Source organism: Patagioenas fasciata, chromosome 1 (assembly GCF_037038585.1).
Source record: "Patagioenas fasciata isolate bPatFas1 chromosome 1, bPatFas1.hap1, whole genome shotgun sequence".
Classification (NCBI taxonomy): Eukaryota; Metazoa; Chordata; class Aves; order Columbiformes; family Columbidae; genus Patagioenas; species Patagioenas fasciata.
The window spans coordinates 77,328,816-77,354,237 of NC_092520.1; the positions used below are offsets into that span (position 1 = coordinate 77,328,816).

The following is a 25,422-nucleotide window of genomic DNA, read 5'->3' on the forward strand; positions in this document are numbered from 1 at the left end:
ACTGCCTCTCCTCTTCACCAGGAGTGTGGAATTGAGTGTAGTAGATGACAGCCCAGGTACCAGTCGTATTGCGTTGCTGCAGATGCACCAGGCGGTGGTGCAGGGTGGTGGTTATACCTTGGAGCGATCTCACATTTTTGGAATACTTAATACTTTAAAAAGTTTACAAGCCTACTTGTAAATGAAGGGCCTGCTGTCAATTATTAATTCCCCTGGTTAGTACAGTATTATTTGCTCCCTGGCAGGGAGCTGCTAGGCTTCGTCCCTCTGAAAGAGATGGTGTGGAGGAAATGCCATTGGTTTTATCTGCAGGGATTTCCCTACTTTTTGGGTTGTCTTTCAAAATCAACACTGCCCAGAAGTCGAAGAACAGCATGCACTCCAGCCTACCCTGTACTTAAGGGGTTTGTCGTGTAATTTCTTTTCCCCTGCTGTCAGTGCCCTCCAAATCGCCTGTGTGTACCACCCACGGAGACAGATGGTCTCCCTAAGCTGCAGAACAAATTTTGTGGCCATGAAGATACTTTTATCTTCAAATGCTCCAAAAAAAAAATAATCCACCCCCTCAACCTTTGACATCCATTTCTTGTGGTGAATGATGAAATACAAATATTCTGCAAAGGAGTGAGCTGTGTGCCCTTTGGGGGAAAGGAGAAGGAGGCTCATGTTTTGTTAAAAGTGCAAGAAATGGTTCTTGTACAGCACAGTGTCCAAGAAAAGAGATCCTGTGCTGGATGAGTAAGGAAGAGTTAATAGGGAGCTGGGTGGTAGTAAAAAAAAAAATCCCCCTTCCCTCCGCACCCCCACCCCCCCCCCCAGCTGAAGGCAGTATTTTCGCTTATAACCTGATTTCCCCCTCCAGCTCTCTCTTGACATGAATCTCTGTGCTTCAGTTCATCTCGTGCAGTTTAGTTTGAGTGGAGACCTCGGCTGATGCTTTGGGAAGAGCTATTCACCAGCAAAATAAGCTCCGAGCACAGCAGTAAGGACCTTAACAGAAGTGTGAGGGGTGCTGCCTCTGGCGCATGCTCCCAAAAGTCCTGGCAGAAGGTCATTTACATCCTTGTTGGGGCTGGGTTTTTAACACTCAGCACAGAACCGTGGATGGCTTCCCTGCGGCAACCCAGTGTTGTTTGTAGGGTTTCTGGGTGCTGGCCATAAAATGAGGTGGCTCTTGCTTGTACAAAACTTGCTGGAGTGGAGCTGGGTGGGGGATGCCCTGCCGTGGAGGGGTGCTGTGCAGGGGGTCCTGGGCTGTGGTTTAAGAGAGCTGATATTCCTCTGTGTGCAAGGGTCTGCTAGCAGGTAGCATTGATGCTGCCTCTTCAGGCCTGGCTGTTTAGGCTTGCAGGGAAATAATGCTGCGAGGTGTTGTGAGAGAAATCCTAAAAGAAGAAGAAGCTGCTGTGTTGACTCAAATGGTGAGCTTCATTCAAAGTCTGGCTGTGTTAATCCCATCCCCTGCTGCGGGATCAAGTAAGAGCTGGTCCTCTTTCCTGAGAGAGCACCCTACCAGGCCGCTGTTGGAGCAAGAGCTGAATACTGATGTTTCATGGCAACAGCATCTAAATGTAAAGTCCTGTTACAACACTGAAGTTTTGCTGCCAGAATCTTTGAATACATTTTGTTGTTTCCTTGGAATTAAAGTTGCATTTCTTAGCTTTCACTTAAAAAAAACCAACAACAACAAGAAAAAAAAACACAACCAAAAAACCCCAAACAAAAACCACAAAAAACCCCCACCAAAAAAAAAATCACAAAAAAAACAACCAACCACCACCCCCTACCCAGCCCCCCCCAAACAACAACAAAAATGCCAAACAAACAAAAAAACACACAAAAGAACAACAACAACAACAAACACCCTTAGTTGCTTCATAACCATTTATGTAACTTGAAGAATTCCTTGTCTGAAGAGTCTGGCCTTATTTGATGCTTGGTCAGGCTTTAAATTATCTTTTGAAAATGTAGACTCTTATAAACTTCTTGCCATACCTGCCAGTTTCTGCATATTTTTTTTTTTTCTTTTGAGGCTCAGACTGATCAAAGGCACAGCATGCATTTTTATGTTGGGAAGAGGAAATGCGTTGCTGTCATGGTTTACGCTGCTCCCAGGGACTCTGGAAGTGGTAATCCAGGGTACTGTGTATTGCCAGCTGCGGCAAGGTTCCTAGGTGCTTGAGTGGGGCACCAGCTTGAGCTGGAGGCTCCTGGGTGCCCTGTAGCTCAGGGCTAGGGGAGTTTGTACTTCATCCCTTCCATGTCTGCACTATGTGCCTGTCAGACTCTTGCATGCAGGGGAAGCTCTTGGTCTTGCTCCAGATTCCTGTGTTCAGAAGGTAAAGCACACCTTGGTGTTGTCCTATCCACCCTGACTTGTGTGGAACTCTTTGAAACTTTAATGTAACCTGCAATGTGTAGAAATCTTTGAAAGAGATTAAACCTCCCTCATAAATACTCAGTACACCCTTCAGTTACATAAATGCTTGGTCATAGTTCCACTTTGCTTCTTAAAATAATGCTTGCTACAAAAACTAGTCCTGTCAACAATCTGGTTCTCTCTCACCCCTCCCAAAGAAATCTTATCTGATTGCACAGGAATCTGAATGGTGGAACTGGTAATTTATATCTCTGTATTATCTATATAGCTTTTTAGTTAGCTTATCTTTCTTCCTGGATTATTTTACCCAGCTCAAATTCGCAAACTTTTAAACTGTCCTTCTGCTGCTTGAGGTGTACAAAGGTGACACAGGGCAGAAGGCAAGAGGCAGGACTGGTTTCATTGAAAGCGGTACTGCTACATGCATGAAGATGTAGGTTGCACACATGCATCCCAACAGTCTGCCTGCACAGCAGGAGCAGTCAGTCGTTGGTTGTGGGTGGCTCTGTCTGCAAAGGTCTGCTCTGCTGAGCCTGGGGAAAGGAGAACATCAAGTCCTTGCTTCTTCTCCCCTACCCAGCAGGCCTACAGGGGACCAGCGGTGGCTCAAACATGAGGGATGGGTCTCATGTCCCAGGCCACATCATTTAAGGTGCAGACCCAGATGTGATGTACCCCGTGGCAGCTTATTGTTGCGGGCTTGGTGTAGAGTCAGATTGCCAGCAGTGAGATGAGGCTATAAATTGTTATCCTGAACTGTGTGGGTCTCCTTCCACCGAGACCATTGGCCTAAGTAGTCTGCTCAGCTATGGAGATCTTAACTGCAAGATTGACTTCAGCAATGTCTCTGGCTCTTGCAAATCAGTCACAGGTCTGCGTAGAGTTGGGTTAGGACAAGTGGAGCCTGCTTGGGCTGCTGGCAGCTGGGTGCAACACTCGTGAGGCCCAGGGAAGCCAACTTGTCCCTGCTCTGTTGGCACCTGCATCTCTCTGTTGTGCCTGTATCTGCCACGCTGTGCAGGTTTGTGGGGACAGCCTGGCAGCAGCTTCCTCTTATCATCTTTTCACTTCAGTTGTCCCCTTTGTGCTCTTCTCTCACTGCCCTTCTTCCCAACCTGTCAATTTGCTCAGTAGATAAAGGTAGCCTTTCACAGCTTTGGTTTTGCTTCAGTGTGAGCAGACAGTAGTAGATTTTTTCTTCTCCTAAATAAGCAAATTAGTATTCTCTCTAGTTCCCTTAAGGACACCCTACTGCTTTGCAAAACCATGGCACGCAGGCAGACTGCTTGGTGTGCTGTCGGTGTGCTTGGAAAACCCATTTCTGAGCTCTAGCGCATGGATCCAGCTGCTCTCCATGTCTTATTCAACTACGGCTGGTTCCTGAGGGCACTGAGTTGAGCTTGTAGTGTGGGTGTCCAGCCAGGCGTTGGTTTGGTTCACTGTGGGTGTCTGGGACGTGGTTGCTCTCATCTTTTTTTCTCTGCTGTTGCAGCAGACCCTGGGGCAGTGAGGTGCTGGTAGCAAGGGCTAGCTCTCTGCTTGATGAGAAGGTAGCACCTTCGCCTGTTTGAATGTGTTATGCATGATCAAAGGAAAGTGGATGTCTCTAGTTGGAGAGCTGTTGGGGCATCTGCTTGTGGTTATTGGTGTCTGAGGGACTGGTTGAAATCCAACCCAAGCTGTTAGTGCCTGAAAGCTGCTGTTGTCTGCTGGCTAATCCGTGAGCTGTACCGTTTGGATTTAGTGGTTCTGCTGGGTGTCTGCATGGTGAATGCTTGAAAACACCCCCCCCACACACACTGTTCGTCTTGGAGAGACGGTCTTGGCGTAGGAGGATGTGAGTGGTTTGCTTTGGAGCCTGCTCTCCTGGCAGCTGGCTTCCTCAGCCTTCTGGGGCAGAGGTTTGTCACGCCGCACGCTCAGGCTTTCACAAGCTGCTCTTTCAGATGCATCCCCTGAAGCTGCTCCTGTTGTACCCGTCCCCATGGATGGGCTGAGGTAATCGGTGCAACGTACCTTTGCCACATGCTAACAAACTCCCCTTTGCTGCTCTGCATGGGGGTGGAAAACAGCCTTTGGTTACCTAGGCTGACCCCTGCCAATAGACCGTCCTAGAATTGCATTCAGTGAACCTGGGAAGCAGCTTAGGCTCAGCAGGGGCTTAAGTTTTTCCTTTCTTGTGAAAAGAGTCCCCCACCTCCCACAGAAAGCTCCTCCAGTGTTCCAGGTCCTCTGTTGTTTCTAAAACTCACTTTAGGATTTTGCAACTTATTTCTTAATTCATTTTTCAATCTGCTGAATATGATGCTGGAGGTAACAAGTGTCCCTATGATCTTTGTCTCCCTTGGCACTGCATACTGTGAAATAAGATGTTTACTGTGTCACTGAGGAGAAGTGTGGTGCTGTCACAGTATCCAACCTCAACACAGTGATTGTCTTTTTCTGGTAGACTATATTATTTGGTAATTTGTACCACTCTTTGAGAGGATTGTGCCCTTTTCCTCCTTCTCCTCACTATATATTACTATTAGTATCCGGGGTTTTTGTCCTGGCTAATTATACCAGGTGCCACCTTGAGCTGTTGGAATTGAAAGCAAGGGCAGTGCAGCTGTTGGGAAAGCATTCATCAAAATGTGAAGTTCTACCAATAAAGGTGACTGGGAAAAGCATTCAGCCCACATGCTGGTACCGTGAAGACCAGTTAACTTCATGAAGTATCAGGATGTAAAGCTTCTCAGAAGGAGAATTGCAATGGGAACATGCCTGTGGGTTTACTGTGGTTTTATAGCACTCTGTACATCTGTAGCAGTATCTTCTTAGTACTACCCTGGGAATACTTTTATAGGGTTCTTCAGGGAGGCTTAAATAAGTAGCTTGTTTGGATCGTGTGACATAAAGGAGCAGATTCCGCCCCCCCCCCCCGCCCCCCCCGCCAAAGTTTGGTCATACCCTTCTGTAAAACTGTCTTTTTCAAAAGCTCCGATTTCCATATTCACAGCTTATCTGGACACACAGTTAAAATCCTGTTTATTTATTTTTGAAAGACTGGGAGGGGAGAGAACAGATGGGGACTGGTTGCTGCACAACCGTGGCACAAACTGTGTATTTGGGCTCCGTTTAAATTGTGCCATTAATAGATGTACGTTTGCTTCCTTTGGGTCATCAGTCATGCTGCCATCACAGTGACAACCTGTTAACTATGCTGAGCTTTCCTTCCCTGTTAAAGGCTTGACCTTGCAAATTCTGTTCCCTGCCTGACCAAATGTCAGAAGTCAGGTATCTAAAACAAACTTTCTGCATCCCGGTTGCCTGGTGCCTGTTCCAGGGAGGGCGAGGATTGCATTTGGCTGCCTTAGCAGAGTAGAAACTTCAGTTGTAGTCGTCTGACAAGAAAATGTGGTTTTCCTGTTCCTAGAGGTTGCAGTCTTGTTCTCCTGACTCTACCAAGCTAAAATGCTGTTCTAGTTACGACGATCAAAAGACATTTTTCTGCTCTGCTTGCTTGGCTGCAGCTGCTGAAGGAGTTCCTTGCCTTGGCATCTCTGCAGAGCTCTGACTCCAGCTCTGTGCGAGAGGACAAAACTGTAGCTAAGGCATCCGTGCTACTGCAAAGCGCTTCTGTATGACCTCTGTCCCCTCAGGAGCCTTGCTTCAAGGTGCTGCTTGGGGAGGACAGCGAGTACCAAATCCCTCATGCCCTGCCAGCTCATGGGAGGCAGCCCCTGATGTGACTGTGCTGCCCCGGGTGCATCTGCCCGGGCAGCCTGTGGTGGCCTCGCCACTATCTGTGGTAGGCATGATGGGGTGGCAAGTCTGTGTAGAGGGCAGTGGAAATACCTTCTGTAAGAGCTTCCATCAGGAATGTTGTTGGTGTGGGAAGTGCTTTAATTCTGCATTTCAGATTGGTATTTCCAGTTTTGTTTCTGAGGCTTCAGTCCTGGTGACTGCTTTGGAAGAGCAACCAAGTGTGGTGAAGAACCAGGAACTTGAGCCCCAGCTCTGGGCCCAGCAAAAGAGTATGTGAAGGAAAGGGGTTTTCCGGGAGGCAGGTGTGATTGTAGGGTGCTTCTCGGAAGGCGTAGAAGTTTTCTGAGCCTGTTGGGTGTGAGCTGACAGCGCTGCTAGAGAGTAAGAAGTGTTCTGGATAAGCAGCTTAGTGTTCCAGGAGACCTCAGCACCTCTTGCAGCAGATAGAGCTCGTGCACTTCTTGTAGGCTGGAGACAACCTACAGGTTGGAAAAGGAAAGGAAAAATCAGCTCTGCGTGGAAGGTTGCTTTGTGCAGTCCTTGCTCAGCTTCTGTTTGAGGTATCAAAGCTTCCCAGCTGGCTGTGGCATGTACTTTTAGTGTGCCCAGATACCCTGGCTTGTTTTGATGCTATGTCTGTTTGGGAGAACATAAAAAAAAATTGTTTGGAGGAGAGGAGTTTGTGTTCGGAACCATTTGATTAAATAACCCCAGGCTTCTTCAGCCCCCAGTTAGCACAGGGCTGATCAGACCTATCTGACTGTCCCTGTGGATTTTAGGTGTGTGGCTCAGGCTGAACTCTGATGCTGCAGGATTTGCATCCATAGCGAGATAAGGAAGTGAGTGCTCTGGTAGCAAACAGCTCAGCTCTTTCTGGATGTATATTTTTATCTCTGTCTGTTGCAAAAGCATGAGGCACTCCTCTGCCTCTGATGATCAGCGGTGTCTGGCTGATGGTTGGTATAGTGCCATGACAGGCTACTTTTCTAGCTTAGCAGGAAAGCACAAAACTGCTAAAACCATGTGAATGACTCACAGCTGGGTTTGACCCTAGTGTGTCCAATGGCAATGAGTGTAGAGTTGTGGCTTCAATTTTTGTTTTTCCTCATTTTCTTTTTCACTAACCCTTCTTCACCACTTTGGAAGACTCAAAACTCTTACTAGAAACCAGCATGGCCCAAAGCCAGTATTTTGATAATATGAACAGACTACTTGTGCTTTGCTTCAGTATAGCACTGGCTTGTTTTCCTGGAAATCTCCTAAAAAAGCCAATTTCAGTATTGATACATCTATGTTACAGAAGGCAAATACAAAGCCAAAATGGCCTCTGAGCTGCTGAGTATGGCAAGACTCAAATCAAAATTCCATATAGCAGCAAGTATTCAAGTTAAATTGTTCCTGACTTACCTTTTGAGAGAAAAAATTGGCAGTAGTTGCTGCCTTTGTGTCACATAGTCCCCTCATCCACTTCTTTGGATGCCCTGTAAAAGTTAATTCATTACTGTTTGTAAAGGACTCTGCGTTTCTTTGCTGCCAAATACCACTGAGGTACCCTGTGCTTCTGTTGGGTCTACTTGTTTGCTTTTCCTCTTGGCAGCATGCTGTGACATGGCCTTCTTCAGGGTAGTGGTAATAATAATAATAAAAAAAAAAAGCAACCCTCCATCTACACAAAATGCAAAGTACCAAAACGTAGAGCCTTACTGCTTGCAAGGAAAACTTGGTTTCTACTAGGCCACTGACCTGTGCATGAAACTTTTTCTCGTATCATAGGTTTTGAGTCGGAACTGTTGCATGAAAATGCTTTTTGTGTCCTCATGTGCTTTTCTGTATTCTGGTAGCTCGTTACAATGCTTGAAGTATATTGGGCTGCCAGACCTCCTTCATAGGATTGTGAGGAGGATCCTCACTCTGACCTTCTCCAAGCATGCAATTAAGTACTGAGACTTTCTGTTCGTTTTCTTCCTGCCCCTCCCCATTCTTTCAAAATCCTACACGCCAAGGAAAGCCTCGCTTTGCTGAAGTGGGGGGTGAATGAATGCGGTGACTGACGTGGTGCTGAACCCCTCCAGAGACACGGCTGTGAGGAAGCAGCCTCCACACAACGCAGGCCCAGGGATGGCCACCAGCTCCCATCCCTGTTGGAGCTGGCGTCTGGGTCGGGAGGAGGTTTGGTGCAGCCTCTTCACCTTCCTCACAAGGCAGGAGAGGGTCTGCCCTGCAGTGGAAAGTCTCAAAAAACCTGAATTTCTGTCGGAAGACTGCAGTCTTCCTTAGCGTTTTTGCTTTGCTCCTCAGGGCTGCTCCAGGTGCTTATTTGCTTGCGGTTACCCCCCCTGCTTGCACATGGCGTTGCACAAGTGTGGTGGGTCTCTTTCTGCCGGGTTTGGGATGGCTGTGCCTGTTTGAGAGGGGGGTTCTTGTTGGTCTGCAGCTCCCACGTGGGGCAGGGCTGGCTATCCTGTGCTGTGCAGGGTGAGGCTTCCCCTTGATGTGGGTGAAGAAGTTGAGCAACACAGCCCAGAAGGCTCTGATTCAGCCTTCTCCTCGCTCTTGCTAATTATTGTGACCCTTCTAATTTTCTTGTTTGGAGAATCTTCTCTTTAATTCTCTCTTTTTTTTTTTCTTTTTTTTTTTTTCCCCTTCTTCTTCTTTAAAAGATAATTTGAAGAGTCGCAGTACAGCCGTCTTCTTAACCTAACATGCTTACGATCGACTATATGGGAGACAGAAATGGGAAACTGATGTTTAATTAAAATTCTCTCCCTAGAGGGCAGACCCTCTGTGTGATTGGGGTGTCTCATATGTGGAACTGAGCCTGTACTGGATTTGCATCAGCAAAAAATACCTGGGCTTTGATTTTCGAGGCAATGATGGTTGCTTATTGCAATGTAAAAGCTTTGTTGTGTTTGGATTGTGGGTGCATGTGCCAATGAATTGGTGGAGTAGGTTACTTAGTGAGGGGATGGAAGGGTTAATGGGTGGGGAAAGCTGGCATCCTGATGATAACATTCTCTGTGGGGTCCAAGGGAAAATGCGTATGTATCAAAATAAATTATTCTATCCAGTCTTGCATTGTGTTTTGTCCTAATAGAGCTAGTTGGTCAATGAAGCACCTCCCAAACATTTCCCACTGCTGCAATGGAAGTCCCAGTGCTGTCTGAAATGAGTGCAGTGGATTAGCAGAGTATAACTGATTTTTATCTTCTTGTTTTCAATTGGTCCTAGTTTTCCAAATGTATTTTGAGATGAAACTCTGTGGAGTTTTACCTTTCTGGGAAGCAGACATGGAAAAACTTAGTCATGTTTGAATGCAGTCAGAAAGGGGAATATGTGCTGCTGCCGCGTGGCTTCTGTTATGACATTTTTATTTTAAGCTGCAGCAAATTCAGAGTAGAAATCAGAACTCTGGCAGGGAGAAAGAAACCGGTTTTCACTTGTTCTGTATCAGTGACTACGTGTGTGTGGCAGTGGGTCAGTCTGTACTACTTCATTAAAGGAAAATTATTTCCTTGATTCCGTAGTGGTTTTTTATTACATATCAGTAGCTGAGTGCTTAAAGGGAGTTGCTTTTAAAAAACCTGATATGAGGAAATATGAAGGACTGGCACTTGAAAGGTAAAGTTTCTTTGAGATGCTCTTGCTAGATGCAAAAGACCTCACCAAACAGACCTAAAGATGGAAATTGCTTCGAAAGCTAAATTCATCATCTTCAAGATATACAACTAATGAATTATATTGTGCTGCACCGTAATACTGACTGATGAAGGTACATGGTGAACAAGTCTGGGTTTGTTTTGTTTTTTTTTTTTTTTCATAGAATCTTGTGAACGGGCTGGCATCTGTGCTTAAATCACTGATCAGTGGAAGGAGGGGGCAACGGGAGAATGAGGGTGTCAGAGTGTGTGTGTGTTTAAATTACTGGGGTGTGATGCAGAAGTTTAATATTAGCACAAGGCACAGGAAAATTTAAATTGCTCCTCTGGGAGTGTGCACTGATTCAGTGGTAGTGCTGAGAATTGAATTTAGGTCTTAATTGGCTTATGTCTTATTTTCCCACGTTACCATCCTTATAGTGTTTTCTTCCTATGTTGTAACATGTGTGAGAATACTCGGTTGCTTTCCTTAGGAGAAGTTGGTAAGTGTGAACCTTACAATTAACTGGCAACAAATGTGTTGGCAGTTCCCTCATAATTTTTATGCGTTCAAAATGAAATTAAGTTTGGGTTCTTGGCAAATTCCTGCTGGCTGAATTGGCGATCTTGGTTCTTTGCTGAGAATACTACTGCCGGCTGAACATGGAGCTGGAGCAACGTGGAGAGTTCCATGTCCTAGATCCTCTGTGTGCATTGGCATTTCTAAATACCACAGCTCTAGTTTGTTTTGAAATACTGTCTTCTTTCTTGGTAGCAGTGCCTACGGACATCTCTCTGTTGTCAAAATGATTGCAAAGGAAGATACCTCTGGGTTGAGCCTTTCCTGTTGCTGGCACGTGTGTTGTTTTGCTCCCATGTGTCGTCACTTCATGTAGAGGCATCCCTTCAAAGGGGCAGAGGGAGTGTCATCGCTCCCGATTCTGTCCCTGCCTGGGATTTAACAAGCAATACTGAGGTAATCCCTTCTCTGGCAGCCGTACTCCTCAGGCAGTGATCTTATCGTGCTGTGAAAGCTGAAGAGATTGGGCTCTTGTCGATGCTGGGACAGGGGAGATCTGAGGAGCTGCTGCGAGGTGTGGCTGAAAATGACTCAAAGGGGAAAGCATCCATCCTGAGCTGGTCCCTCCATCAAGGCCAGCCAGCTGCAGCAAAACCAACGTGGTTCTCTGATCTTCAGCCTGGGCAAGGTCTCTGCATCACATCTACCCTGCCTACCAGCTTTAGGCAGCCTGAGCTCTTGTTCTGTTCTTTCCCATACTTTGGGCAGCCTAGTGCTTTGGTTTATGTGCTGCCCTTGTAGGGATTTCCTGTCCTCTCCCTGTTTGAGATAGGGGCAGAGACATTTATCTTGCATGAAATTTCAGGTCCTAGAGAGAGTAACTAACATTCTGCGTATTCTGTGGGTGTGACAACCCTGTTCCAAATAATGTGTCTATTATTTATTTATGTATTTATTTATTTAAAGGAAACAAAAGAACTTGTTGCATTTTGGGGGATTTGGTCTTAGGGGTTTTTTTTGTTGTTTGTTTTCCCAGCATCCAGCGAGCTGCACTGGTGGTTCTGGAAAATTACTACAGAGATTTCACAGTCTACAACCCAGCTTTGTTAACAGCCTCCAAATCTCGTGCAGCCAAGCATATGGCTGGACTGAAAGTCTACAATGTGGATGGTAGGTGAGGTGAAATGTAGTCTCTGAGACTGGGTGGGATGGGGAAGGGCTGGGTTGGCTTTATGCTTTGTTATGCACACATTCTCACCTTTTTGCTTTGCCAAATCCTTGTCTCTTGCTGGAAATCTTCCTAACAGTGCTGAGTTTACCGGTTCCAGATGACTTTACAGATGTGTTTAGCCCACAATAAGGCTTTTGTCTTTGCCAGGTGAAACGGCCAAGTTTTGGATCAGGCTTAATTATTATGTGGCTTGTCAAGCACTTTTCGACACCACTGCTTGTTTTAGGCAGCCCCTGCGTTTTGTCACCCTTGGGCCATCTCCTTGCTTGTGCTAGTACAATAAATACAAATTTTAACCTAAATGAGCTCCTCAGTCGTTTCCCATGCCACTTCCACAGGCAGACTTCCAGAAAGTGAAGGAGGTTGATACCAATGTGGGAAGAAGCAGCAGCCTTAGCAGCAAATTATGCATGGCCCTGCTCCCAAGTCATCATGATGCTAAGCAGTTTGTGGAAATTCAGCAACAGATAACTATTCCCCTTGAGCTTTACCATTCTGTAAACCTGTTTCGAACTTTCTGGACTTTAAAGAGGCCCGTGGGAAGATGGCTGGGTGGATCCCGGTGGACACTCAGAGCAGTGTAAACTGGACTTAATCATTTGACACTCTTAAACCCTATCAGTGAAAGCTAGGCTTGATAAGCAGCCATTACAGCCTTTATGGAAGTGCGCATTCCCTTTATGGAAGAGTTGAAGTTGAGTAGGGAAGCTTTTATAGTGTAAGATGTCTGAAGTCCTGTCACAAGATGTGGTAAGGCACATTCTGCTCATGAATTTGTTAATATTGGAAGGCTTTGAGAGCTGGAAGGGAGAAGGTACTGAAGTGACTTAGCTGAGCAAGGTGCCTCTGTGTGCAGGGTGTGAAGTGAAATACAAAGAATATCTGTCACATGGAGAAACATGAGACATGACTGTTTTGCCTTCAGTGAAGTTTCAGTGTCTTATGGATGTTTTTTTGGGGGGGAGTTGGGGGGGGGGATTGGTGGGTTTTTTTGTTTTTTAATTTTTGGTGACTTTAGAATTTTCAAAGACCTTATTGTAGATGTTTCCTCAAACCCAATGCAGCACTCCTGAGCCCCTAAAATTAATTGGATATTTAGATCCTTACAGTGAGATGTCCCCGTCCTGACAGAGGAAGGGGGGAGCAGGGTGAAGTGAGAGGGGCAGACATGCCCATTCTGTATCCGCTGTTGCCTGAAGTGAAGAAGCTTTCAGGTGGGAGAGAACAACTTGGGTTGGAGAGAGGAGGCAAACAAGAATCACTCTGCACTTCTGTAGAGGTGAAGTCTCTGATTGCAGCTGCTCACTCTGAACAAAACCTGGTGTGTGGAAAGTGAGGGCTTCCCGATCTCACAGGTGTCTGTCCACCATTCAAACCCAGCGGCTCGACAGGCTGTGGCTGCAGGACATGCCATTCCGGTTACTGGCTGGCTTGTCTTCTCCTGCACTGCAGCATCTCTTCAGAAGGTGTCAGGGTCACTGTTCCTGCAGCACCTGCTGGGACACTAGGACTTGCAAGCCTGGAGGAGAAACTTCCAGTCTGTTAGTGTTAGTAGCTTAGGAGCTGCTAGCTCACAAAACTCTATTGGAAGAGAAGGAACCAGAAGCATGCCCCAGATGTGGCTGGCAGGCCTTTCCAAATGCCAAGCTCATGAGTTTGCCAGGGCCCAAAAACTCATGCCTTCCTTTCTGAGGCATTTACCAGTTCCCTGGGCTGTTGTGGAAATCTCAGGCTTACAGACATGTCCTTAAGGTTCCCGTCCATTTTGCAAAGCAGAGTGTAGTTCTGGCTGCAGCTTACCTTGGCATCCTGACAGTCTCTTACACTCTCTGTGTGAAAAGAGAGTAATGCTATTAAGGCAGCCTAATTTGTTGGCAGCTTTTGTATTTGATAGTGGAGCAGCCAGGAAGGAAAAACATCAGGCTGTAATCTCTCTTATACAGAACGGATAGGCTCACCTTCAAAACTAGGATTTTCATTGCCAGGCGTAGTCAACGAGGCAAATTACAATCCTAAACCAAATTTGGGAGCGAGTGTCTCCCTTGAGTCATATCTTCCATTTCAGAGCTGTGAAACAAAGTCTGAAGTGTTTAGACTTTTAAGAAGCTGTCTGTGTGAATGCTCATCCTTCCCACTGCCAAGCTTTAAGCTTCTGTCTTGGAATCTGGTTTGTGCTTTTTAGGAAAAAATTAACAAGTTGCCGTTGCATGAGCAGAACAATTTTAAGCATGTCTGTGCAATTGATTGGCCTTAACTACTGCCAGTTGAGAGTGTGGGCTTTCAGAGCAGTTAGTCAGAAAAGCAGCTCGTGGTGGCTTGGATGGAGTCCAAGGCTGCTTCTTTTTCCCTCTGGTTAGACCCTGCTCTATCTAGGTAGAAGGGCTGATAGACTCTTCTGGGGCAGCATTTTTTTCCTTTGTCTGCCCGAACAGCCAGACCTGTGAGCTTTGTGGTGGAGCGGCAGAACCTACTACTGTATTTGAAGGTCACTAATTAATGTCTTGTAGTAGACAGCTCTGTCACTTGGTCTGGTGTTACACAGCGGATCGCAGCTTTGCTGTAGCTGTTAACAGCAACAGAAGCTGTAATGGCAGGTGCTGTTCAGAGTGCCATGAGAAGCTGCTACGCTTATAGACCCCAGTGTACCCTTTCGCAGGATTGCTGTTCTGACAGCGTTTGCCCTTCTGGAAAACCCTGTGCTTCATCCAAAGGTGACCCTGCTGCCTCTGCCTCCTGTTTCTCCTCCCTGCGTGTAACTGCCTGGAGTTTGGCTTTTGTTCATTCATCTCCATGTCTCATGATGTTCTTGTGTTTGTTTTTCTCCTCTTTCCAACTCCTCACTTCTTGTGCTCACACACTGTCTTTTTGCTGAAATGTGATGTGTTCCAGCTGCCCTTGCCTTCAAACTGAAAACATATATAATGGGTGGTAAGTTGCATCTTTGGCATGTGCACCTCACCTCTGCCTTTGTGTATGTTGCGTGAGATCCTTCATCCCAACTAACTTTCCTCCTCCACGTGCCAAAGCCCCTTCTCTAAGCCTGTACTGCAACGCAGGGTTTCTACCAGAGCTCCTGAGGACTGGGGAAGGGTTTATAGATTTGGCTGGGACAGCTGGAGCCACAGGGCACTTGTGACAGGTGCTGTGGGGTGCTGGTCTGTCCCAGCCCCAGCCCTGTGGCAGTAACACCACTTTTCTGATCTCCTTTTTGCTCGTCCTCGCCTCCCGAAGGCCCAGGTAACAACGTGTCGGGGCAGTCCCGTGCCATGATCGCAGCTGCGGCACGTCGCAGGGACTCCAGTCACAACGAGCTCTACTACGAAGAGGCCGACCACGAGCGCCGAGTGAAAAAACGCCGTGCAAGGTAAGGCCGTCCCATCACAGGGGCCTTGCTGACCCTGGCGAGAGGGGGGGACCCATGATTAAGGGCTGTAAACCTGTCACAGCGAAGAAGCACGTGAAACCCAGATGCATAAGTGATGGCAACAACTTGCAACTGGAACTATCTGAAGAACATGCATAAAGCAGAGCTTATGTAGAGTATGCAGATAAGCTAATGCAATGTAATGGATTAGGGAACAGTCCAGTGCTTGACAAATCTGTAGTTACTTGCTGTAGGAACTCCTGTTATTTCCCCCCGTGCCCAGGCTGGTCATCTCAGCTCAAGTAATCCAGGGACAGGATCAGTGGAACACTTGGTGTTGCTTGTTCGTGGGCGAGGAGAATATTTGTGTTTGCAGACTACTAACAGGGGCAATTTGACTGCCCTTTTCAATTACTTGAGGAGGAAAGACCACAAGCGGTTACCTTTGTTTTGCACCGTACGTATGTTTTCTGCCAATTCCGCTCAGTTGCAGAGTTGATGCTTTGTTGAGGTGACCTGAGATAGTGCCTCTCTTTGCTTTGGAGCTCAATGGCGGTTTGTAGTTAACATACTTAACAGTTTGAGGCAAGTTGCTTACGGACAGGCACCCCTGAACTGAGCTGTGTTTGGAAGGAATGTGCTGTAACTGGAGGGAGCTGGCTTGTTTTGTGTTTCGTTTTGGCAGTTTGTATTTCATTGGGAAAGTGCTGGCACAGTGTGTCCCCGCAGCCTGCTTCCGTCTGACCTGTGCTCTATGTCAGCTCTATTTTGGGGTCTCTTCCAGCCTTGGAGCAATAGGAACTTAAACTTTCCTTTCTGTGCAGCACAGCATTCTAACTCGGGCACATCTCTGTTCCATGCTGAGTTTGATTAGAACGGCTGCTTAGTCAGGGGAAAGCCATCAGTCACTAGAAGATGAGGCCAGATATTTTGAAGGAGGAAGGTCAGAGCTGCAACAAAAAGACATGAGGAGATTAGAAACTCATTTCCACCCCCTACCTCCTCCAGATCAAATTAAGCAAAATGGGCGGGGGTCGAGGCCTCTCATTCTGTTTCTCATATGTAGTCTGAAAGCCATGTGCCATACCTCTGCTTGTCTCAAGGGAGTTCCACTGGCTTTAAGATGCTTTGGATATTGAGAGCAGTGTGGAAAGTAGTTGATGACTTGAGTGGAAGTCTAGATTGAAACAAGTCCTGGCTGGAGTGGCAAAAGAGCTTTGTTGGGTGACCCGTTATCGTTGCTTTTTCCTCACTAAATGCAAAGTAGCCCCTTGCTTGTTACTTAGTACTGGGCTAACTGGCAAGTGTCATATCCTTCTGTTTGCATTTTTGTGATGTGGTCTTGGTGTTTGCTCACCTGTGCCAACACAGGAATGGTTTGCAGGGTGTCTCTAGCTGCAGTGTTAGGAGTGAAGACGGGAGCCCTGTCGCTGTTCAGTGGAGGGGTGCAGGGCGATCACTCGGCAGCACAAGTTCTGTATGCAGCTGGTGTAAATCCAAGCAGACGGCAGCTTGTGAGCACAGAGTCTCGGAGCAATCTGCATCCTGGTCACAGTAGTTTATAGCCAGCCTTTTCCGGACTCCTTGCCTGTCCTTATGCTTTATGCTGCAGTACTGTGTGCTGGAATAATTGTTTTCAAAGGCATGCACTGAAGGCAAGGGCAGCTGTGACTTATTTGAGTCATGTAGCTGATGTTTATGCTGTGTTGGCAGAAACAAGTACGACACTTGGGCTTTTGAAGTGTTAATCCTGGTTTATGACCCTCGTTGCTGGATGGCTTGGGCAAAGAAAGAAAAGCTGCTGTTTACCCTTCTAACTATCAGCAGAGAAGATTTTCTGTAAATTGGCTGATGGCAGGCAGTGACTCAGTGGCAGAGATGGGAATAGGAGCTTGTAAATCCTGACTCCCAGGCTTTGCCTTAACCACAGACCCATCTTACCCCTCTTGTTATGACTCTTGCTGTCCTGTTTTTCCTTCTGCAGGCTTGTGGTTGCAGTAGAGGAGGCTTTCACTCACATCAAACGCCTTCAGGCAGAGGAACAGCAGAAAGCTCCAGGAGAGACGATGGACCCCCGAGAAGCAGCCCAGGCGATCTTCCCCTCCATGGCAAGAGCTCTGCAAAAGTACCTTCGCACCACCCGCCAGCAACAGTACCACAGCATGGAGAGCATCTTGCAACACTTGTCCTTCTGCATCACCAATAACATGACACCAAAGGTAATGCTTTCTCCAACATTGATGCAGGAAGAAGGGAGAAAGGGATGGCACATCTGTGTGTGCATGCAGAACTGAAAACAATCAAGGGAGGTGAGTGGAGGTTTTCATAGTTCCTGTCTGTGATCAGTGCATTGCAGGTGGCATCAGGTTTTAAAGGGAAGTAATGTTTCGCCTACAGCATCTTCTGTCTCTTTTTTTTCTGAAAGTGCCTATGAAATAATTGTTCTCATATCCAGTTCCGCAAACAAAGAACCAAAGAAGTGTTCAAGGTGGTGGCCTTGAGTCAAGGGGAATTCTCCCAGCTGGCTCATGGTAGCAACATGATCCCGGTGGCAACCTGCAAAGGGCCACTTTATTTTTTTTTTTTGTCCACTCTGCAGTGTTCCATTTTGGACTGCTTCTAATTATTGCCTAAATCCCCATGTGTTTGACAGTGTTTCTAATTCATGGGCCGCTTGATCAGACATCACTTTGCCCCCTGTGACTGTTGACTTGTAGACACAGGGAGGAACTGAAAGATGAGGGAAACAGGTCACACAATCCCTTTCCCACTCTCCACCTTCCCCTCTAAGAACATCCCACAATCCTTGAGAAGTGTTAGAAATATGAGAGTTTACTCCTGAGCACTTGCCCAGGACTTACTATGCTAAGAGCAGAAATGCTGTCAAGAGATGGGGTTGAGTACCCTCTCACTGGGATCCACCTGGGACCTTGCCCTGGGACGTTGCCCAGCAATTCTGCTACCATTAAGATTGCAAAGGAGACTTGAAAACACAAGTGATGTCAAACAGTGTCCCATGTTCTGCTTTCAGTTTTGCAGCTTCAGTCAGGCTGCAAACATGGAAACCTCTGCTGTCCACCTTAGCTTGGCCTGAACTAAGATGATTAAGGAAGTGGAACATCTCCTTTATGAGGAAAGGCTGAGGGAGCTGGGTCTCTTTAGCTTGGAGAAGATGAGACTGAGGGGTGACCTCATTAATGTTTATGAATATATAAAGGCTGAGTGTCATGAGGATGGAGCCGGTCTCTTTTCGAAGACAACCAGTGATAGGGCAAGGGGTAATGGGTACAAACTGGAACACAAGAGGTTCCACTTAAATTTGAGAAGAAACTTCTTCACAGTGAGGGTGACAGAACACTGGAACAGGCTGCCCAGGGAGGTTGTGGAGTCTCCTACTCTGGAGACATTCAAAACCCACCTGAACACGTTCCTGTGTAACTTCATCTAGGTGTTCCTGCTTTGGCAGGGGGATTGGACTAGATGATCTTTTGAGGTCCCTTCCAATCCCTAACATTCTGTGATTCTGAAGAATGGAGGGCCAGCTATCCCATCTCCTTGTTTGGGATGGGTTATGCAACTGGTAGGGGAGAAATGACCTCTGCTTTACTGAACTGCTGCTGGATGGCAGTCTTGACAGCAAGAAGTTGGGGCTGTAACTTTGCAGACTTGCTGGGATGGACTCAAAGAGGATCTCCTAGTGGTTGTCTCTGCTCCTGGGGTCTGAAAAGCTGGGAGGGACTGGAGAGAGAATGTATGCTGAAGTGTGGAAGCTGAAACAATTTGCAATGTGGCAAGCCTGAGCTTGCAGAGCTGTATCTGGTGATGGGAAGAGAGCATCGATGCAGAGCTAGTTATGGGGCTGGCACTAACGCGTGTCCCTCTCTTGGCAGGCATTCCTGGAGCGTTACCTCAACCCAGGCCCAACCCTCCAGTACGACAAGGATCGCTGGTTCTCCAAGCAGTGGACGCTTGTCAGCGAGGAAGCGGTCACAAGCGGGTTACAAGACGGCACTGTGTTTGTCCTCAAGTGCTTGGACTTCAGCCTTGTTGTTAATGTGAAGAAAATCCCCTTCATCAAACTCTCAGAAGAGTTCATAGACCCTAAATCTCATAAATTTGTCCTCCGCTTACAGTCTGAGACTTCAGTCTAAGGGATTTTGAGGGTGGGTTGTTTGGGGACATTTTTTTTTTCAATATTGTGCTTTTGGGTTTAATTTCCCTAATGCTGACTGAAACTGGCAGATGATGGACCAGTAATATTTGACCATCTGCACTTTATTTGGAAAGGGGAGGGGGGTGTTGGGATATCTTATCTAGAAAGAAATATCTTAAGAGGTGACAGGGTGACTTGGCTCAGTTAGCTCAGCCTTGGAGGCAGAACAGATTTCTTTTTTTTTTTTCCATTTTTCTTTTCCCTCCTCTTTCCAGGCATACTGTAAATCTCATGCTCTCTTCACTTGATTGCAATGTCTGTATTTTTGTTGGAGTGCTGCCTTATGCCACGTGCACCCTTTTGCTTTTGTGTCTCTGCTTTTGCTACCTGTAGCTGTTTCTAAGAGTGCGCTGCTCACCTCCCTGCTGTAGAAACCTCCTTGTGTGGGGGGGTGACAGTCCCTGTTCACTCAGGGAGGGTATTGAAGGGTGGATGTGAGAGGATTCTGCCTCTGTGAGCCACCTAATCTGGAGAATGAAGACGTCTGTTCTTTTCCTCCCCTCCATGTGTCAGTGCTGGACCTGTATGAGTGTAGTGGGGTGGTTTTGGTCTCTCTGTATCTGAAATTGCTTGTCTTGAACTGGATCAGCCCATCTTGCAGATCTGTTTTACCAGTGCTTGTTAATGAAACTGTTCTGTGTGACACAGCTCCCTGTTATCTCTCACCTGCTTGCCCATATCTTTGTCAGGCACTCCCAAGACTCCCCATTTCTGTCCCCTTCTGTCTGGCTTTCCGAATGTGTTTCTCCAGCCACAGTCCCCTCAGGGTCTGCCTTACTGCTGCTTTCTTTTGCACCTGCAAGGGCTGTGTATTTGAACCAGGACAGGGTAGGCAAGTAGCTGGCTCCTCCTCAGATAAATTACAGACCCTCCCTGTGACTGACAGCCTCTTTGAGGGGAAGGGGCTGCAGACAGGAATGCGCCCCTCCCTCTCTAGATGACTTTGAGTGTGTCTGGAGGAAAGATGTGCAAAAGCACTTCCCTGCTTGAGGAGAGGAGCCACTTGCTCTGGAGAGCTGCTGTGCTCTGGAAACACTGCAGTATGTCCTTCCCCACCATACGCCTTCAGCTATAGCTAAGAAATACCAAACTATATCTGAATGTTGAATATCTCCTTGCCTTTTTTGGCCTTTCTGTGCTGCTCAGTACCGGGATCTGCTCCTGTGAGAGATGCATAGCTCTTGCATTGCAGTTTGGTTTGTCCAGCTGCCTTTGCCCATCAGTGCAGCTTTCATGTGTGACTCCTGTCTTCTGAGATTTGTGGAGTTTTGAAAAGTTTGCTTTTAACAATGAACCTAGACTGGTGTCTGAACAATTGCCAGCACAGGATATCGTGTGACTCTGGAGCCATCTCCACGGCTGGCAGTGACCTGCCTTCGGTCAGGCATCTCTGAGAGCCCCCCGGCTCTGTGGCTGTGGATTTGTGTGTGTGAATGCAAATGCTGGATTCATTCTGCCCAGTCTTTTGCCATGCAAATGTCTCTATCAGGCAGGAGCTGACATGCCCTCCATACAGGTGTCTTAACACAGAGGGCCCCGATTCAGCAAGGTACATAAGCCAGTGCCTTTCACTGCCAGGGTGCATCATCTTCTGAGGAGGCCTGTGACACCCCTTCCCATCCCCTTTGGCCTTCCCTGGGCTGGTCTCCGCTCTCATCAGTGGGAGGTGGCCTAGCTAAGACCAGGGAGTGGGTCTCTGCCAGTCCTGCATGGCATGGCTCATGTGGGCTGGCCAGTGCCCACCACAAACTGATGGGAGGGAGCAGTGACCATAAGCAGGGTGCTAGGGACAGGGCAGGGGTGTCCAGCATCTTCCAGCTTCAGCAGCAAGGGAGCTGCATCTTCAATAGCACCTGCAGATAGTCCTCTTGGGATCAAGGGAACACCCTGGTGAGCAAGGGTCCAGAGTGATGATTCCCCATCCAAATGACACCTGCAGTCTCCTGCACCTTTCTACAAGTGCATCGTAGTCACCTGGGTCTTGTATTCTCCATGTAATGTGCCAGATGTAGTTGCAAAGAAACTAGATGGTGCGGTACATGGCAGGATCACGCCCAGATCCCTTAAAGGATGGGAAATAGAGTTTTCCTGTCTCTGAACTTAGTGTTTTGGTTTCTTTCTATGTCAGGATTTCTGGTAGTCTACATGGGGACTCTTTTATTAACTGTGGCCTTCGCAGTTTTATTATTTTGAAAAATTAGGTTGGTTCATTCTTTTATCTTAAAAAAATTAAAAATAATGAGGGGGAGCGTATAGTATCTCACACTTCGTTCTCCTGAAGATGTGTGTATCTGGCTTCTGCGATGTGCATAATCAGCAAGGTGGGAGAAACTCACGGTAGCTTGGGAGACTATGGAGCGCTTCCGTTTCTGTGGAGGCTACTGCCTGTGGCTGAATTGGCTCATTTCTGTGAAGCCAGAACAAGAACCACCTTGCCAGGGGCTTGGGAGCAATGTGTGTGTGAGAGCACCTTGTCACAGGCACCTCTGCAAAACTTTCTTATTTTTCCAGGATCTCTTTCCCTTTTTTATCTCCCCCACGGTGGGGGTTGTCTGACACTATCTGCTCAGGAAACTCCTGTCTTAATTACGTTAAATCATTGAACGCATGGAAATCATTGAACGCATGGAGAACCAGACGGCAGCGGCATGTGCTTGCTCTGAGTCTGCTTTCTCGTCCGTGTGCTGTGGTTCTGCGCTGCCTTTTCTGCTTGCCGCTGAAGAGGACACTGTCAACAAGGGGCCAGCTGCTACATTAAACGCTCTTTCCTTTGTTAGCAGTGCGAGTGCTTTGCCTGATGAAATCTGAAGGAGAGGACTTGGCCTCTCAAATGGTTTTTCTGGAGATGCAACCTGCTTAGGGATGAGGATAGACTAAATGCGGAATTGAGACTCCTGAGTATTCCATGTTTGTTTTGTGGTGTGTTGTTTTTTTTTTTTTTAATGACATTTTATTTTTCAGGGTCTCTCTTGTTTCCTCTCTCTGTGCAAAATCAGGGGACCACTGTCATACCTACCTCACTGGGGTGCTGTGAGGCTAAACTCAACTTGTCAAGTGCTTTGAGATCCACTGATGCATCTGTGGCATCTATAGGGATTCAGACTCTTTATTAAAAATACTGAGCAGTGAGAACAGACTGGTTTGTTTAACTCTGTTTGTAGCCAGCTAATGAGTAAGAATCGAGTCACAGGGAGCAAAGCTCTGATCCAAATCCTGCAGTCCTTGCTTCTGCAGAGCTTGCCAAGAGCTGAGCACAAATAAGGCTTGTAGGATTTGCCAGCCATGCCCAGGCTGTTTTCCTCCAAATGTCTCTCCTATCCTGCACTGTCTTCTTGTACGTATTCTCCCTCTTCTTTCCCAGCCTGGATGCTTGTACCTGGCTGGGAATTGTTTTTTAGAATTCAAGTGGTTTATAAGACAACCCTGTTTGTGGTGAAGTGGACAACATCCCCTTCAGAGACGCTTGCACTGGACATCCTTTGCTAAAGGGTGGACCATTTGATAGGGTGCTGTGTTGCCCCACTCCTCTCCTCTATGTTGCCATTTTTCCTGTGACTCTCAGTTACGCTGCTTGGATACTTCAAAGGCTTTGGGTTTTTTGCTCTCAGATTTGCTAGAGCCTAAATCTAAAGCCATGCTGAGATCTTCCAAAACCAGATGCAGCTAAGTCTTTCAGATGGAGCAGGTGGAAGTGGCTGTGGGTTTCCACGAAGGCTGGCTTTCTGTTTCGTGGCGAAACAGTGAAAGATTCTGATTTCTTGCAGCTTTTAGGATTATGCGGGCAGATATTAGACCCTTAATACCTTGCCAGCCATGTAACTAGGCCTGGGCCAAGTTTGTTAGCAGATCTGTTGGCGGCTTATTGCCATATGACTGCAGCCATCCCAGCATAGGCTCTGTGGGGCTGCTCCAGGTCTCAAACTCCTTTCCTGCTCAGGGGAGCAGAGCAGGCAGCGCTCACAGAAGTGTAAAGATTCTAGCACTTCCCTCCATCACGTACCAATTCTTGCCCAAGCCACTGTGGTCAGCTTGTGGAGACGAGGGAGCTGCTTGCAAATACCACTTTTCACCCTGCAGAGGGGAGATGCTGCCACTCGTGCACCCCTGTAGACAGCAGGGGAGCTGGGGAGGGACGGACCGTGCATGATGAAAAGTTGGCATGATGCAGCTTGCTCGCAGAGCAAGGTCAGCTCCGGCTTCTGGGGTTGTGCTGGGTGCCTTCAAGAGCAATCCCCCCTGAAGGGGGAAGTTGGAGAGAAGGGCAGATCTGATTTCAGCCTCTGTCAGCTGTTCCTCTGACATCTGCATCAAAATCTTCCTGCCAGCAACTTCAGTCACTCTAACTCACATCCTCCTCTCGCTGTGGATTTTTTTTCCCCTGAAATTCCCTAGTGAGGAACAACAAGTATCCACTGGGATGGGAGGTGCTAAGGCTGCAGTTTGGAGCTCGGGGACAACTGACAGCAAGGCACAAATCTGGGGGAGATCTGAACAAATCCCAACGCTCATGGAGCCTCTTAACCTTTTCTGTTGGGATGGGGATCTCCACACAAAGCCTTGGGAATCTGCTGTTGCCAAGTATACCAAAAGCTGTGAGGAAGCAGTTTCTAAAGCTGGCCCTGCCTAAGTTGCTTTTAAAAGTCTTGTTTGAAAAGTGTTTGTTTCCAACACTTGCTGATAAAGAAACTGGGAAGATCCATACTGTGCTAAATGTGGAAACCTCTTTAAGCCAATTTCATCTTGCTTACCAAAACGTGTAAACCTGCCCTTTTTAAAGGTAAAACAAAAGTTCTGCAGTCTTTTGCAGAAATGCTCCGGTCTCATCCCAGGTTCCTCTGCTCAATTCTACCCTGCTGTATGAGAGCTGATTGTGAGATGTGTGCGCAGGTGTCTGTTCTCTCATTCGGCTTGTGCGTGTCTATGCGGGTTTTTTTCCTCTTATAGGTGTGTGCATTATACATGTCTAAAAGCCTCAAGCCAGGCTTGGTGGTTCGATGTTTAAACTGTGTTTAAAGGAAGCGTGCTTGGGATTGAGCTGTTTAGTTGGGTTTTTTTTGTTGTTTTTTTTTTTTTTAAAGAAAAAATTAAAAATAAAAAATCGCTCCGAATTTCTCTTCTCCTAAAAGAAGATGGCTTTAGGCCATGAAGTCTCCTACAGGAATATGAATTCTCCTGCATTCAGGCTGCTGCCTCTTATAGATGATGACCAAAAGTTGCCGTTTCTGACAGCTGCCCTGTGATGGGTGCGGATCACTCTGGGATATTCCCGAGCCGGGTCCCTGCAGCACCAGCAGTACTGCTTGTGTTACCTGCTCCTCTGCATCCCTCCAAGAGACTGCATTTTTATCCCGAAGCCCTGCAGGCAGCAGCCAGCCCTGCCCTGTGTCTGCTCTGCCCGGAATGGGAATCGCTCCTTCCCTCTGGCTGCTTCCCGTGCACCTCTCACCAGTGCTGACGATGCTTGGGGGGCATCCCCTGTGTGCACGAGGGGACGCTGGGGCTCACTACCTGCACAGACGTAACTGTGAAGGAATCTTACACTCTTCTGTGCCTGTTTCTTTGATTCAGCATTATCGTGTCTTGGGGAAGGGGGCAGGAGCGATCGCCCTTCCCTCGCCCTCTTTTGATCACTGTGTAATACTCTTTTTCTACACAAACTGTGTATAGTAAGATGGGTTTTGCCAAGGTTTTCTAATTAATAGACACTAACCAGCATTTCTCTTTTTTTTTTTTTTCCTCTTTGCACATGTGACTTTAACTGCAATGGTACATGGTCTTTCTGTTCTTTTCTAATCGTGAACTTAAGTAAGCAAATTCCTGGTGTCTGTGACATTAATGCACTGTGGATCTAGCCTAGTAAATTGTTCTGTTCCAAGCTGGGTTCTCTTAAGTTATAGCTGGATGGGGTTTTGTCGTTTTTAAACTGAAACATAAAACCGTTTTACACTTTGCATATTTTGTACAGTAAAATTCTGGAAATAAACTGAAACCAGATTCGATTGTCACACTCCTTCCTCTTATCCTTTCAGACAAAAAAAGAAAGCTTTTCTGGCCTTCAAGCATTCCTTAGCCGTGGCTGGGAGGGGCCCTGCAAACATGTGGTTTAACCTTTTTGAGGCTGACTTCTTGTCACTCTCATTCTAGACCTTTCTCATCTGCCCTGCCACAGTAAAATGCAAACTCATTTATCACTTCTGAAGAAAGACTGGTAGGTGAGTGCTTTGAACACCTGAAATCTCAAAGGATGGGGAGCAAATGCAGCTGGTGAGGGTGTGTGGTGGGGGGAGGTGGAGCGGAGGGGACATGACTGGAGTGGGAACAGGTTTTTCTGC

At 47.1% G+C, this 25,422-nt stretch overlaps 1 protein-coding gene across 2 annotated transcripts in view; it reads left to right on the plus strand.

Moving 5' to 3' along the window:
• The window catches only part of VANGL1 (VANGL planar cell polarity protein 1), a 46,698-nt gene extending 21,603 nt beyond the window's left edge, over window positions 1-25,095 (plus strand). For both annotated transcript variants that reach the window (XM_065829201.2, XM_071809387.1), the window contains exons 5-8: window positions 11,319-11,452; window positions 14,745-14,877; window positions 16,862-17,096; window positions 18,768-25,095. In XM_065829201.2, coding sequence (XP_065685273.1) covers window positions 11,319-11,452; window positions 14,745-14,877; window positions 16,862-17,096; window positions 18,768-19,028 — 763 coding nt within the window. In that variant the 3' untranslated portion in view covers window positions 19,029-25,095. The remainder of the gene's footprint in view (window positions 1-11,318; window positions 11,453-14,744; window positions 14,878-16,861; window positions 17,097-18,767) is intronic.
• Window positions 25,096-25,422: the final 327 nt, after the last annotated feature.